The 12961-nt window shown below is 45.1% G+C and overlaps 1 protein-coding gene across 2 annotated transcripts in view; it reads right to left on the bottom strand.

Annotated features, from left to right (window-relative positions):
* Nucleotides 1–11361: 11361 nt before the first annotated feature.
* The window catches only part of LOC121539430 (disintegrin and metalloproteinase domain-containing protein 19), a 28471-nt gene continuing 26871 nt past the window's right edge, over nt 11362–12961 (bottom strand). For both annotated transcript variants that reach the window (XM_041847928.2, XM_041847937.2), the window contains 2 exons: nt 12696–12961; nt 11362–12493 (listed from right to left, as the gene is read on the bottom strand). The exon at nt 12696–12961 is cut by the window's right edge and continues 204 nt beyond it. In XM_041847928.2, coding sequence (XP_041703862.2) covers nt 12704–12961 — 258 coding nt within the window. In that variant the 3' untranslated portion in view covers nt 11362–12493; nt 12696–12703. The remainder of the gene's footprint in view (nt 12494–12695) is intronic.

Genomic DNA, 12961 nt, shown 5'->3' with positions numbered 1-12961 from the left:
CTTCCAACAGGACAATGACCCTAAGCACACAGCCAAGACAACGCAGGAGTGGCTTCAGGACAAGTCTCTGAATGTCCTTGAGTGGCCCAGCTAGAGCCCGGACTTGAACCCGATCCAACATCTCTGGAGAGACCTGAAAATAGCTGTGTAGCAACGCTCCCCATCCAACCTGACAGAACTTGAGAGGATCTGCAGAGAAGAATGGGAGAAACTCCCCAAATACAGGTGTGCCAAGCTTGTAGCGTCATACCCAAGAAGACTTGAGGCTGTAATCGCTGCCAAAGGTGCTTCAACAAAGTACTGAGTAAAGGGTCTGAATACTTATGTAAATGTTATTTCCGTTTTTTTATTTGATACATTTGCAAACATTTCTAAAAACCTGTTTTTGCTTTGTCATTATGGGGTATTGTGTGTAGATTGATGAGGGAAAAAACTATTTAATCAATTTTAGAATAAGCTGTAACGTAACAAAATGTGGAAAAAGTTAAGTGGTCTGAATACTTTCCGAATGCACTGTACATATATGTTTTGGAGGTATTCTACTTATCCTTGAAGAAATTACCAACAGTAATGTCCTTTGTAAATTCCACAAAGAGTTACAAAATATAAACTGTACATAAGCCTGAAATGATTTGATTTGCAACATCAAAGGAAAATAAATAGCCTTTAGAAACCAGTAAGTGCATTTCTGTATGCTATTGAACAGTATTTGATGTTACTGTTACAGGTATCAGTGTTTTATTCTCCTATTTGAGGTGGTTTTGTAATGATATGTGCTTGGAAAAAAGGTTGTTTACAATAAAGTGATATATAATATTGCTCCTGTGCTTTATTTATGTGACATTTACATGTTTTGTCCTATTAAATTAGTTGGACCAAGGATGAAAGAGTCTGACCATCAAAGACACCAGGACATCAGTGCAGGCAGTACTCCACATAATTACTATAACAGTAACCACTGGTCACTGGATGATGTTGCCAGGATATGGTCAGAGGATGATGTTGCTAGGACATGGTCAGGGGATGATGTTGCTAGGACATGGTCAGGGGATGATGTTGCCAGGATATGGTCAGGGGATGATGTTGCTAGGACATGGTCAGGGGATGATGTTGCTAGGTCATGGTCAGGGGATGATGTTGCTAGGTCATGGTCAGGGGATGATGTTGCTAGGACATGGTCAGGGGATGATGTTGCTAGGATATGGTCACTGGATGATGTTGCCAGGATATGGTCAGGGGATGATGTTGCTAGGACATGGTCAGGGGATGATGTTGCTAGGACATGGTCAGGGGATGATGTTGCTAGGTCATGGTCAGGGGATGATGTTGCTAGGACATGGTCAGGGGATGATGTTGCTAGGACATGGTCAGGGGATGATGTTGCTAGGACATGGTCAGGGGATGATGTTGCTAGGATATGGTCAGTGGATGATGTTGCTAGGTCATGGTCAGGGGATGATGTTGCTAGGACATGGTCAGGGGATGATGTTGCTAGGACATGGTCAGGGGATGATGTTGCTAGGACATGGTCAGGGGATGATGTTGCTAGGACATGGTCAGGGGATGATGTTGCTAGGACATTGTCAGGGGATGATGTTGCTAGGACATGGTCAGTGGATGATGTTGCTAGGATATGGTCAGTGGATGATGTTGCTAGGATATGGTTAGTGGATGATGTTGCTAGGACATGGTCAGTGGATGATGTTGCTAGGATATGGTCAGTGGATGATGTTGCTAGGATATGGTCAGGGGATGATGTTGCTAGGACATGGTCAGTGGATGATGTTGGCAGGATATGGTCAGTGGATGATGATGCTAGGATATGGTCAGGGGATGATGTTGCTAGGACATGGTCAGTGGATGATGTTACTAGGATAGGGAGGTATGGAAAATGGAGTGGATGGGGGGTCAGCAACCCTGGGACAGAACACAGCTGCCTACAGAACTAATGACCACCACACACACACACACACACACACACACACACACACACACACACACACACACACACACACACACTCTGGATGGACCCCTTACTGTTGGCATTTAGGGGCCATTATAACCTGTGTTGGGTAAGCTCTGAAATAATAGTTTACCAAGCTACCAATTACTTCACACTGAAAGAAGTTAAGCTACACTAAAGCTTCCCCTATGAAAAATTGACTTAACTAAAGTACTACTTCATTATAAACTATCATACACTGTTTCACACTGTAAATGTTACATATACTATATATACAAAAGTATGTGGACACCCCTTCAAATGAGTGGATTCAGCTATTTCAGCCACACCTGTTGCTGACAGGTGTATAAAATCGAGCACACAGCCATGCAATCTCCAAAGACAAACATTGGCAGTAGAATGGCCCGTACTGAAGAGCACAGTGACTTTCCACATGCTACCTTTCCAACAAGTCAGTCAAATTTCTGCACAAGCAACAACGGCTCAGCCGGGAAGTGGTAGGCCACACAAGCACACAGAACAGGACTGCCGAGTGCTGAAGCGCGTAGCGCGTAAAAATCGTCTGTCCTCGGTTGCAACACTCACTACCGAGTTCCAAACTGCCTCTGGAAGCAACGTCAGCACAATAACTGTTTGTCGGGAGCTTCATGAAATGGGTTTCCATGGCCGAGCAGCCGCACACAAGCCTAAGATCACCATGGGCAATGCCAAGTATCGGCTGGAGTGCTGTAAAACTTGCCGCCATTGGACTCTGGAGCAGTGGAAACACGTTCTCTGGAGTGATGAATCACGCTTCACCATCTGGCAGTCCGATGTACGAATCTGGCTTTGGCGGATGCCAGGAGAACGCTACCTGCCTGAATGCACAGTGCCAACTGTAAAGTTTGTTGGGGGAGGAGTAATGGTCTTGTGCTGTTTTTCATGTTTCGGGCTAGGCCCCTTAGTTCCAGTGAAGGGAAATCTTAACGCTACAGCATACAATGACATTCTAGACGATTCTGTGCTTCCAACTTTGTGGCAACAGTTTGGGGAAGACCCTTTCAGATAAAATCAAATCAAATTGTATTTGTCACATACACGTGTTTAGCAGATGTTATAGCGGGTGTAGCGAAATGCTTGTGCTTCTAGCTCCGACAGTGCAGTAATATCTAACAGTTACACAACATATTCTTCATCACACTGTCTGCGTGGGTGGACCATTTCAGTTTGTCGGTGATGTGTACGCCAAGGAACTTGATGCTTTATGTAATGATGCAAAACACTTTCTGAGCTAATAATGTAAAAAATAATACATAAAAAACAAAATACTGCAAAGTTTCCTAAGAGCTAGTCGCGAGGCCGCCATCTTCGTCGGCGCCAGGTACACTCCTGGATATCTTTTTCCTGTTTCAGCATAACAATGCCCCCGTGCACAAAGTGAGGTCCATACAGAAATGGTTTGTCGAGATCAGTGTGGAAGAACTTGATTGGCCTGCACAGAGCCCTGACCTCAACCCCATCGAACATCTTTGGGATGAATTGGAACGCCGACTGCGAGCCAGGCCTGATCGCCCAACATCAGTGCCCGACCTCACTAATGCTCTTGAGGCTGAATGGAAGCAAGTCCCTGCAACAATGTTCCAACATCTAGTGGAAAGCCTTCCCAGAAGAGTGGAGGCTGTTATAGCAGCAAAGGGGGAAACTCCCTATTAATGCCATTGATTTTGGAATGAGATGTTCGACGAGAAGGTGTCCACATACTTTTGGTAATGTAGTGTATGTAAATATGTTACATGTACGTGTTTGTGAGAGTCTCACCTTTACACAGAGGGGTCATATTGGTGACTGTTCGGACGCTACAGACAGAAGTTGGCAGATTGGCTGTACCGACTTCAGACGAGTCCCAAGACGCTTGTGGGGGTGGTAGAGCAAAACGGACAACACCATAGTGTTCGTGAGTCTCATCTTTCCATAGGTTTGTAGGCCAAACGGTTCGGATGCTACAGACTTGAGAAAACCGATTTACGGGATGTCTCATGGTCTGACAAACAGATGCTGAAGTTTCAAAGGGGAATTTTTAGACATGTATCTTGCATTTTTTTGCTATTGGATTAACTGGTTATTTATATAACTAAATGGAGAAGATATCATTATGTTGTGTTTTGGTGATTAAACCAATGTACTCATTATATTTCACATTAAACTTATATTTTGGATCATTGGTTGTTTGGTGAAAGATGTCTACAAACAAAATGAATGCACAATTAAAGGTTTTGAATGGAAGACTGGCTGCGTTACAAGTGTTACCAGTTTGGAAATTTTTTTCACCTTTATTTAACCAGGTAAGTCAGTTGAGAACAAGTTCTCATTTACAACTGCGACCTGGCCAAGATAAAGCAAAGCAGTGCAATAAAAACAACAGAGTTACATATGGGGTAAAACAAAACATAAAGTCAAAAAATACAACAGAAAATATATATACAGTGTGTGCAAATGTAGCAAGTTATGGAGGTAAGGCAATAAATAGGCCATAGTGCAAAATAATTACAATTAGTATTAACACTGGAATGATAGATGTGCAAGAGATGATGTGCAAATAGAGATACTGGGGTGCAAATGAGCAAAAAAAATAACAATATGGGGATGAGGTAGTTGGGTGGGCTAATTTCAGATGGGCTGTGTACAGGTGCAGTGATCGGTAAGGTGCTCTGACAACTGATGCTTAAAGTTAGTGAGGGACATAAGAGTCTCCAGCTTCAGAGATTTTTGCTATTCGTTCCAGTCATTGGCAGCAGAGAACTGGAAGGAATGGCAGCCAAAGGAGGTGTTGGCTTTGGGGATGACCAGTGAGATATACCTGCTGGAGCGCATACTACGGATGGGTGTTGCTATGGTGACCAGTGAGCTAAGATAAGGCGGGATTTGCCTAGCAGTGATTTATAGATGGCCTGGAGCCAGTGGGTTTGGCGACAAATATGTAGTGAGGACCAGCCAACAAGAGCGTACAGGTCACAGTGGTGGGTAGTATTTGGGCTTTGGTGACAAAACGGATGGCACTGTGATAGACTAAATCCAATTTGCTGAGTAGAGTGTTGGAGGCTATTTTGTAAATGACATCGCCGAAGTCAAGGATCGGTAGGATAATCAGTTTTACTAGGGCATGTTTGGCAGCATGAGTGAAGGAGGCTTTGTTGCGAAATAGGAAGCCGATTCTAGATTTAACTTTGGATTGGAGATACTTAATGTGATTCTGGAAGGAGAGTTTACAGTCTAACCAGACACCTAGGTATTTGTAGTTGTCCACATACTCTAGGTCAGACCCGTCGAGAGTAGTGATTCTAGTCGGGTGGGTGGGTGCCAGCAGCGTTCGATTGAAGAGCATGCATTTAGTTTTACTAGTGTTTAAGAGCAGTTGGAGGCTACTGAAGGAGTGTTGTATGGCATTGAAGCTCGTTTGGAGGTTTGTTAACACAGTGTCCAATGAAGGGCCAGATGTATACAAAATGGTGTCGTCTGCGTAGAGGTGGATCTGAGAGTCACCAGCAGCAAGAGCGACATCATTGATATACACGGAGAAAAGAGTCGGCCCAAGAATTGAACCCTGTGGTACCCCCATAGAGACTGCCATAGGTCCAGACAACAGGCCCTCCGATTTGACACATTGAACTCTATCTGAGAAGTAGTTGGTGAACCAGGCGAGGCAGTCATTTGAGAAACCAAGGCTATTTAGTCTGCCAATAAGAATGCGGTGGTTGACAGAGTCGAAAGCCTTGGCTAGGTCGATGAAGACGGCTGCACAGTACTGTCTATTATCGATTGCGGTTATAATATTGTTTAGGACCTTGAGCGTGGCTGAGGTGCACCCATGACCAGCTCGGAAACCGGATTGCATAGCGGAGAAGGTACGTTGGGATTCGAAATGGTCGGTGATCTGTTTGTTAACTTGGCTTTCAAAAACTTTAGAAAGGCAGGGCAGGATGGATATAGGTCTGTAACAGTTTGGATCTAGAGTGTCACCCCCTTTGAAGAGGGGGAAGACCGCGGCAGCTTTCCAATCTCTGGGGATCTCAGACGTTACGAAAGAGAGGTTGAACAGGCTAGTAATAGAGGTTGCGACAATTTCGGCGGCTAATTTTAGAAAGAAAGGGTCCAGATTGTCTATCCCAGATGATTTGTAGGGGGGGTGGGGGGGGGGGCTATTCCCTGAAAAGTTGCATATCGCGGGGGCTATTCAATGCTAATGCAGTACACCACAGGATGTTTTTGTGCTAGTCAAGGGCAGTCAAGTCTGAAGAGAACCAGGGACAATATCTGTTCTTAGTTCTTAGCTCCTGGGGAGTAGGAGTGATACTGGGGGCTGCAGGGCCTGGGTTAGCCTCTACATCACCAGAGGAACAGAGGAGGACTAGAATAAGGATACGGCTAAAGGCTTTAAGAACTGTACTTCTAGTGCGTTGGGTACAGAGAATAAAGGGGGCAGATTTCCGGGCGTTGTAGAATAGATTCAGGGCATTATGTACAGACAATTATATGGAAGGATATGAGTACAGTGGAGGTAAACCTAAGCGTTGGGTAACAATGAAAGAGATAGCATCACTGGAGGCACCAATTGAGCCGGTCTCGGCGTGTATGGGGGGTGGAACAAAGGAACTATTTGAGGCAGTTTGAGAGGGACTTGGGGTTCTACAGTGAAATGGTATAATAAGAACTAACTGGAACAGCAATAGGCAAGGCATATTGACATAGGAGAGAGGCATAAAGCAATCACAGGTGTTATTCGAGAGAGCTAAGACAACAACTGGTAATGGCGATAAAGTTTGGGCCAAGGCTAAACAGATAAACAGGACTGGGTACCGTGTAAAGGAACAGTCCAGCAGGCATCAAAAAACTAAGAGTTTTGAAAATTCACCACATACTTGTGAAAATAGCACACACAAAACAAATAAAGGGTAGTATATGAGGGTGCTAATTACTGCTAAAGGTTTAGCTTGGCTTTGAACTCTCATCACATATTTGAGTACTACTAATGTGATGATATGAATGTGAGTCCTGTCCTTAATGACCACTGATTTATGTGGACTCACCAGCTATGTAGTGGGGACCCAGCTACCCAGCTATGTAGTGTGGACCCAGCTACCCAGCTATGTAGTGGGGACCCAGCTACCCAGCTATGTAGTGGGGACCCAGCTACCCAGCTATGTAGTGTGGACCCAGCTACCCAGCTATGTAGTGTGGACCCAGCTACCCAGCTATGTAGTGTGGACCCAGCTACCCAGCTATGTAGTGGGGACCCAGCTACCCAGCTATGTAGTGTGGACCCAGCTACCCAGCTATGTAGTGGGGACCCAGCTACCCAGCTATGTAGTGGGGACCCAGCTACCCAGCTATGTAGTGGGGACCCAGCTACCCAGCTATGTAGTGTGGACCCAGCTACCCAGCTATGTAGTGGGGACCCAGCTACCCAGCTATGTAGTGGGGACCCAGCTACCCAGCTATGTAGTGTGGACCCAGCTACCCAGCTATGTAGTGTGGACCCAGCTACCCAGCTATGTAGTGTGGACCCAGCTACCCAGCTATGTAGTGTGGACCCAGCTACCCAGCTATGTAGTGGGGACCCAGCTACCCAGCTATGTAGTGTGGACCCAGCTACCCAGCTATGTAGTGGGGACCCAGCTACCCAGCTATGTAGTGGGGACCCAGCTGCCCAGCTATGTAGTGTGGACCCAGCTACCCAGCTATGTAGTGTGGACCCAGCTACCCAGCTATGTAGTGTGGACCCAGCTATGTAGTGTGGACCTAACTACCCAGCTATGTAGTGTGGACCCAGCTACCCAGCTATGTAGTGGGGACCCAGCTGCCCAGCTATGTAGTGTGGACCCAGCTACCCAGCTATGTAGTGTGGACCCAGCTACCCAGCTATGTAGTGTGGACCCAGCTACCCAGCTATGTAGTGTGGACCCAGCTACCCAGGAACAGGGGAGTAGAGGGAGGAATTGAGTTGAAAGGGAAGGTGGAGGGAGAGGAGAGGAGTTGGTGGTCTCACTCCCAGCCTCCCTCCCAGCCTCCCTCCCTCTCTTCCCTCCTCCCCACTCCCTTTCTCCCATATGACATTTCTCTCTCATTAATCATTGATGGTGACCTTTCTCATCCAGAGGCACCAACCTCAATCACAGGAACACTTAACATACCTAACCCTCCTTTCCACTAGCCCCTGGGCTAACACTAGGCTAACACACTTAACCCTCCATTCCACTAGCCCCTGGGCTAACACTAGGCTAACACACTTAACCCTCCATTCCACTATCCCCTGGGCTATCGCTAGTCTAGGTTCAATACTATTCCATTGGCCCCTGGGCTAATGCTAAGCTAACCCTCCATTCCACTAGCCCCTGGGCTATCGCTAAGCTAGGTTCAATACTATTCCACTGGCCCCTGGGCTAATGCTAAGCTAACCCTCCATTCCACTGGCCCCTGGGCTAGGTCCTGTATGGACCTGTACTCTATGATAGAAGCCCCTGAGGGAACTATAGCACTAAACTGAAGTGTGATATTGTCTCTGTCTTGCATAACATTAGAGGCAGTGACTAACATCATTGAGTTAAAATAGCAAAAATCCAACACTCCTTTATGGTGACCTGGAGGTTGTCATCTGAAATGGCTGATTGATTGGCCTAGCACCTGGAATAGCAGAGCATGAGATGGAGAGCGGTTGTATAATATACAGAAAGGCATGGGCATAGACAGAAAGACATAAGAGAGAGAGAGAGTTTCAGAGGGGAAAGGATAGATCTATAGTGAGAGAAAATCTGCATTTACAGGAGAAACCAACCCAGGCTTGATTAGCTCATTATACCACCAGGGATCATGCTGGTAGAGGTGTCAGCAGGTGAGCTCATCACTGTGACCATCAACCCTTTTCCATGCCTCCCCTTCTCCCCTCCCCCTCCTTCTCCCCCACTGTGTGTGGGGAGTCGGGGGTGTCACCGGCGTGCATTTCATCCTCCAGCCAATCATATCTAATGGATGACGCGCCACAGGGGTCGCAGTGCAGCTCACAACACGCTAACGATAATTAACTCACAGTGCAGGAGGGAGGGTAATTAAGATAAACAAACGTCTCCCTCTGCACCCCTACCTCACCCTTATGTCACCCATATCTCCCCCCTTCACCTCAAACTTCCCTCTCTGAAGACATCCACAACCTCATAGAGTCCATAGAGAGTGTGTGCATGTGTGTGTGTGTGTGTGTGTGTGTGTGTATGTGTGTGTGTGTGGTGGGGGTAGGGGGGTCTAGCCTTGATGTTTAGGGTCTTTTGATTGGAGTAAATCTGTCTTTCATCTCAGTGAAGATCCAAAGGACAGGAACCTTTCAGGCCCTCGGTGTGAACTTATAGGGGGTCTCTTTTTAACTCTCTGCTTTATCCATCGATCTGAAATCAATCATTAAGAGCAAATAAACATTTGCTAAAAACATTTGTTTTGTTTATCCAAAACCACGGAGTTAGGCTGGGATTCATTCTGATCTCGGGTTGTCAACAATGCAGCTTTTAAAGACAATTTCCGATTGAGCCGACATCTGCAGCGATTACTGTGAATGCAATCTCCGCGGACGCGGGATCATTGCCTTTAAAAGCCACATTGTCAACAACACGCGATCAAATTAAATCCCTTCAAGTATATAGCTCTTACAGTGAAGTTTCTGGAACATTGCCCAATTGGTAAGTAAGGCCGTGAAGCAACAAGACAATCAATGGAGTTGAGAGGAGTCAGCTGCTTCTGACAGGAGAGAAGAGAGAGGATGGAAAAAAGAAGGGGAAGTGGGAGGAGTTTGGAGAGAGTGGAAGAGGAAGAAGAGGAAGATGGAGGCGGAGGGAGGAACAGGGAGAAGAGGATGAGCTGTCTGTATATTCGGCTGGCATATTCTAGTAGTCAACAACAACAGCCGGTAGTCATGACATGTCTTCTGATCTGGTCCAGTCATACAGACAGACATAGGCCTACTTAGGGCTAGAGTGGAGGTTGCTGAGAGGAGGACGGAACACATGTGTTTGATGTATTTGATACCATGCCACTTATACCGCTCCCAGCCTGTCCTCCCCAATTAAGATGCCACCAACCTCCTCTAGATTCAATCCGTAGCGAGGAAGATCCTGCGTTATAGGGTGATAAAAATTTAAAGGTAATTTCGATTGTCAACATATGCAGCGTTTACCATGATTGCAGTCTCTGCAAACGTGGGAACATTGCTCTTAAATGTCAATCGCGCTATAGTGTGGTTCTTCCGCGCTACGGATTGAATCTAGGCCTTATTGTTACTACCACAACCAAAACAATATTTATTATGTTTTGAATGGAATGCCAATTCATGCCAGTAGAGAGAAGAACTGATCTGATGACAACAAAGGCAGTTTACAGGGCATTCGGAAAGTATTCAGACCCCTTTACTTTATCCACATTTTGTTATGTTACAGCGTTATTCTAAAATGTATAAAATATTATTTTCCCCTCACACACAATACCCCATAATGACAAAGCGAAAACAGTTTTTTTGAAATTTTTGCAAATGTATTTATAATAATTAACGTAATAATTAACGGAAATACCTTATTTACATAAGTATACAGACCCTTTGCTATGAGACTCGAAACTGAGCTCAGGTGCATCCTGTTTCCATTGATCATCCTTGAGATGTTTCTACAACTTGATTGGAGTCCTCCTGTAGTAAATTCAATTGATTGGACATGATTTGGAAAGGCACACACCTGTCTATAAAAGGTCTTACAGTTGACAGTGCATGTCAGAGCAAAAACCAAGCCAAGAGGTGAAAGGAATTGTCCGTAGAGCTCAGAGACAGGATTGTGTCGAGGCACAGATCTGGGGAAGGGTACCAAAACATTTCTGCAGCATTGAAGGTCCCCAAGAACACAGTGGCCTCCATCATTCTTAAATGGAAGAAGTATGGAACCACCAAGATTCTTCCTAAGCTGGCCGCCTGGCCAAACTGTGCAATCAGGGGAGAAGGGCCTTGATCAGGGAAGTGACCAAGAACCCGATGGTCACTCTGACATTTTAGAATAAGTCTAATGTAACAAAAAAAGTGGAAAAAGTCAAGGGGTCTGAATACTTTCCAAATAGACTGTATGTACCACAGTATTGCCATCTATAGATCCTTATAGGACAGTACTGCCATCTATAGATCATTGTAGGACAGTACTGCCAACTATAGATCATTCTAGGACAGTACTGCCATCTATAGATCATTCTAGGACAGTACTGCCATCTATAGATCATTCTAGGACAGTACTGCCATCTATAGATAATTCTAGGACACTTCTCATTCCATTTCTAACTACTGTAGTTTCTCAGCAAGTGCAAAAGGCAACATGTAGAGATAGTGTACTGTAGATCAGAATTCTCAGTCCTTTTTTTAAACAGTTTATTTCAAATCAAACTGAAGGCACACTGTTTGCATAGGTCTGATTGTGGATGGTGAATTTCAACAATAATCATCGGAAACCAGATTATTTTATATACATAGATTTTAGGGGCCTGACTATAACTGGGTTGATTCCGCTGTCCTATGCATCACATTTCAAAGGATAACATACTGTATGTAGTTATACAGGAACAATTAACCTTCAATGTGTCCAAATATCCATCCATCCAGTCAGAAGACCTGAATTTAGCACCGAACAAAACAAGAACAGTACAATACAGAAAAAAATGAAAAACACAAAGTCATATCAAAAACAATATATCATTTTCTAATAGTTACTGCAACATTTAAGATGTCCCTCATCTTAGACATACACAGTAATAACAACAACATGCACGTCTGTGTCCTTATAATTCCAGTCTATCGTTTATTCACATTCTAGAAGCATTAAGCATCATTCTATGAGTGGCGTTGTCTTAATATAAAATATTCCCTTAAGGCTCATGCTCTTGTAGAAACCATATATAGTACATTGACTTTAAACACTAGTTTCTTTGCTCTGAAGCTTTGCAAATAAATACACCTGAAACAGCATATCAACACATGATACTGTGAAACCATGGTATAAGGTACCATCCACAATAACTAAATCAGTGGATAAAAGTCCAGTATACAGGACGCCTGGTTTCAAGTGGTAAGGCAAGACATAGACTGGCAGCTAGCCTAGTAGCCAGAGATGTTTCTTAATCAAGCAACTCATTTGTCTTTGTTGTTAGAATTAAATCTAAATACTGCGATGGGCCCACAGAGAAGGCTACCAGGCTAGACAGTAGCATTCTATAGTGATGGCATCCCTGGACAGATCTGAAATGGAACCCTATTCCCTATATAGTGCAGTACTTTTAGGGTGCCATTTTGGACAGCTGTGGCCCTCCTCTCTCCCACAGCGTCATGTTTTTCATAAAGGCTGATGGTGATGGTCTGCTTTGGACACCGTGGAAAAACATGCAGCTCACAGAGAGAGAAGAGATGTCCAGTTAGATGTCCAGTTATCTCACTGAGCTCAGTGGTCCAGTGTTGGTCCTCAACTCCTCCCTGAGATCTTGTTTTGGGATCTAGAAAAGAAAGTGGAACATCATGAAATGGAGTGAAAATAACAGATCTTTTGATAATTAACCATAACTTTTCTGTTGCTTTGGAATCTAGAACAGAAAATAAGAGTCAAAATTAGTGCCATATAAAGGAAAAAGGGTGCCATTTGGGACACACCCTAACAAAAACGTTGAGGTTCTGTGTTGAAGTAGGATCTGTTCTTACCTGCTGGGTTACTTCTGTCCACCAGGTGGCGCCAGATTGGACTCCTCTCTGTAACACGTCCAATGATATTTGGGGTTTGGAGAGCGGGCAGGGGGGCGGGGGGGCGGGGGTCTGTTGGGGGGGTCAGGTCTGTGTGTGTGAGGTGTTGAGGGGGAGGACTTGGCACTGGGGGGCAGGATGGCTGGGGGAAGGGGCGGGAGGGGTCCTTTCTGCTGGGCTAGGTAGCTGGGGATGGGAGGAGGTTTAGGCTTGGGCTTTGGCAGAGG

The sequence above is a fragment of the Coregonus clupeaformis genome, chromosome 3 (genome assembly GCF_020615455.1).
Source record: "Coregonus clupeaformis isolate EN_2021a chromosome 3, ASM2061545v1, whole genome shotgun sequence".
Classification (NCBI taxonomy): domain Eukaryota; kingdom Metazoa; phylum Chordata; class Actinopteri; order Salmoniformes; family Salmonidae; genus Coregonus; species Coregonus clupeaformis.
The sequence above is the reverse complement of the archived record's forward strand: the minus strand, read 5'-3'. Positions and strand labels throughout refer to the sequence as shown.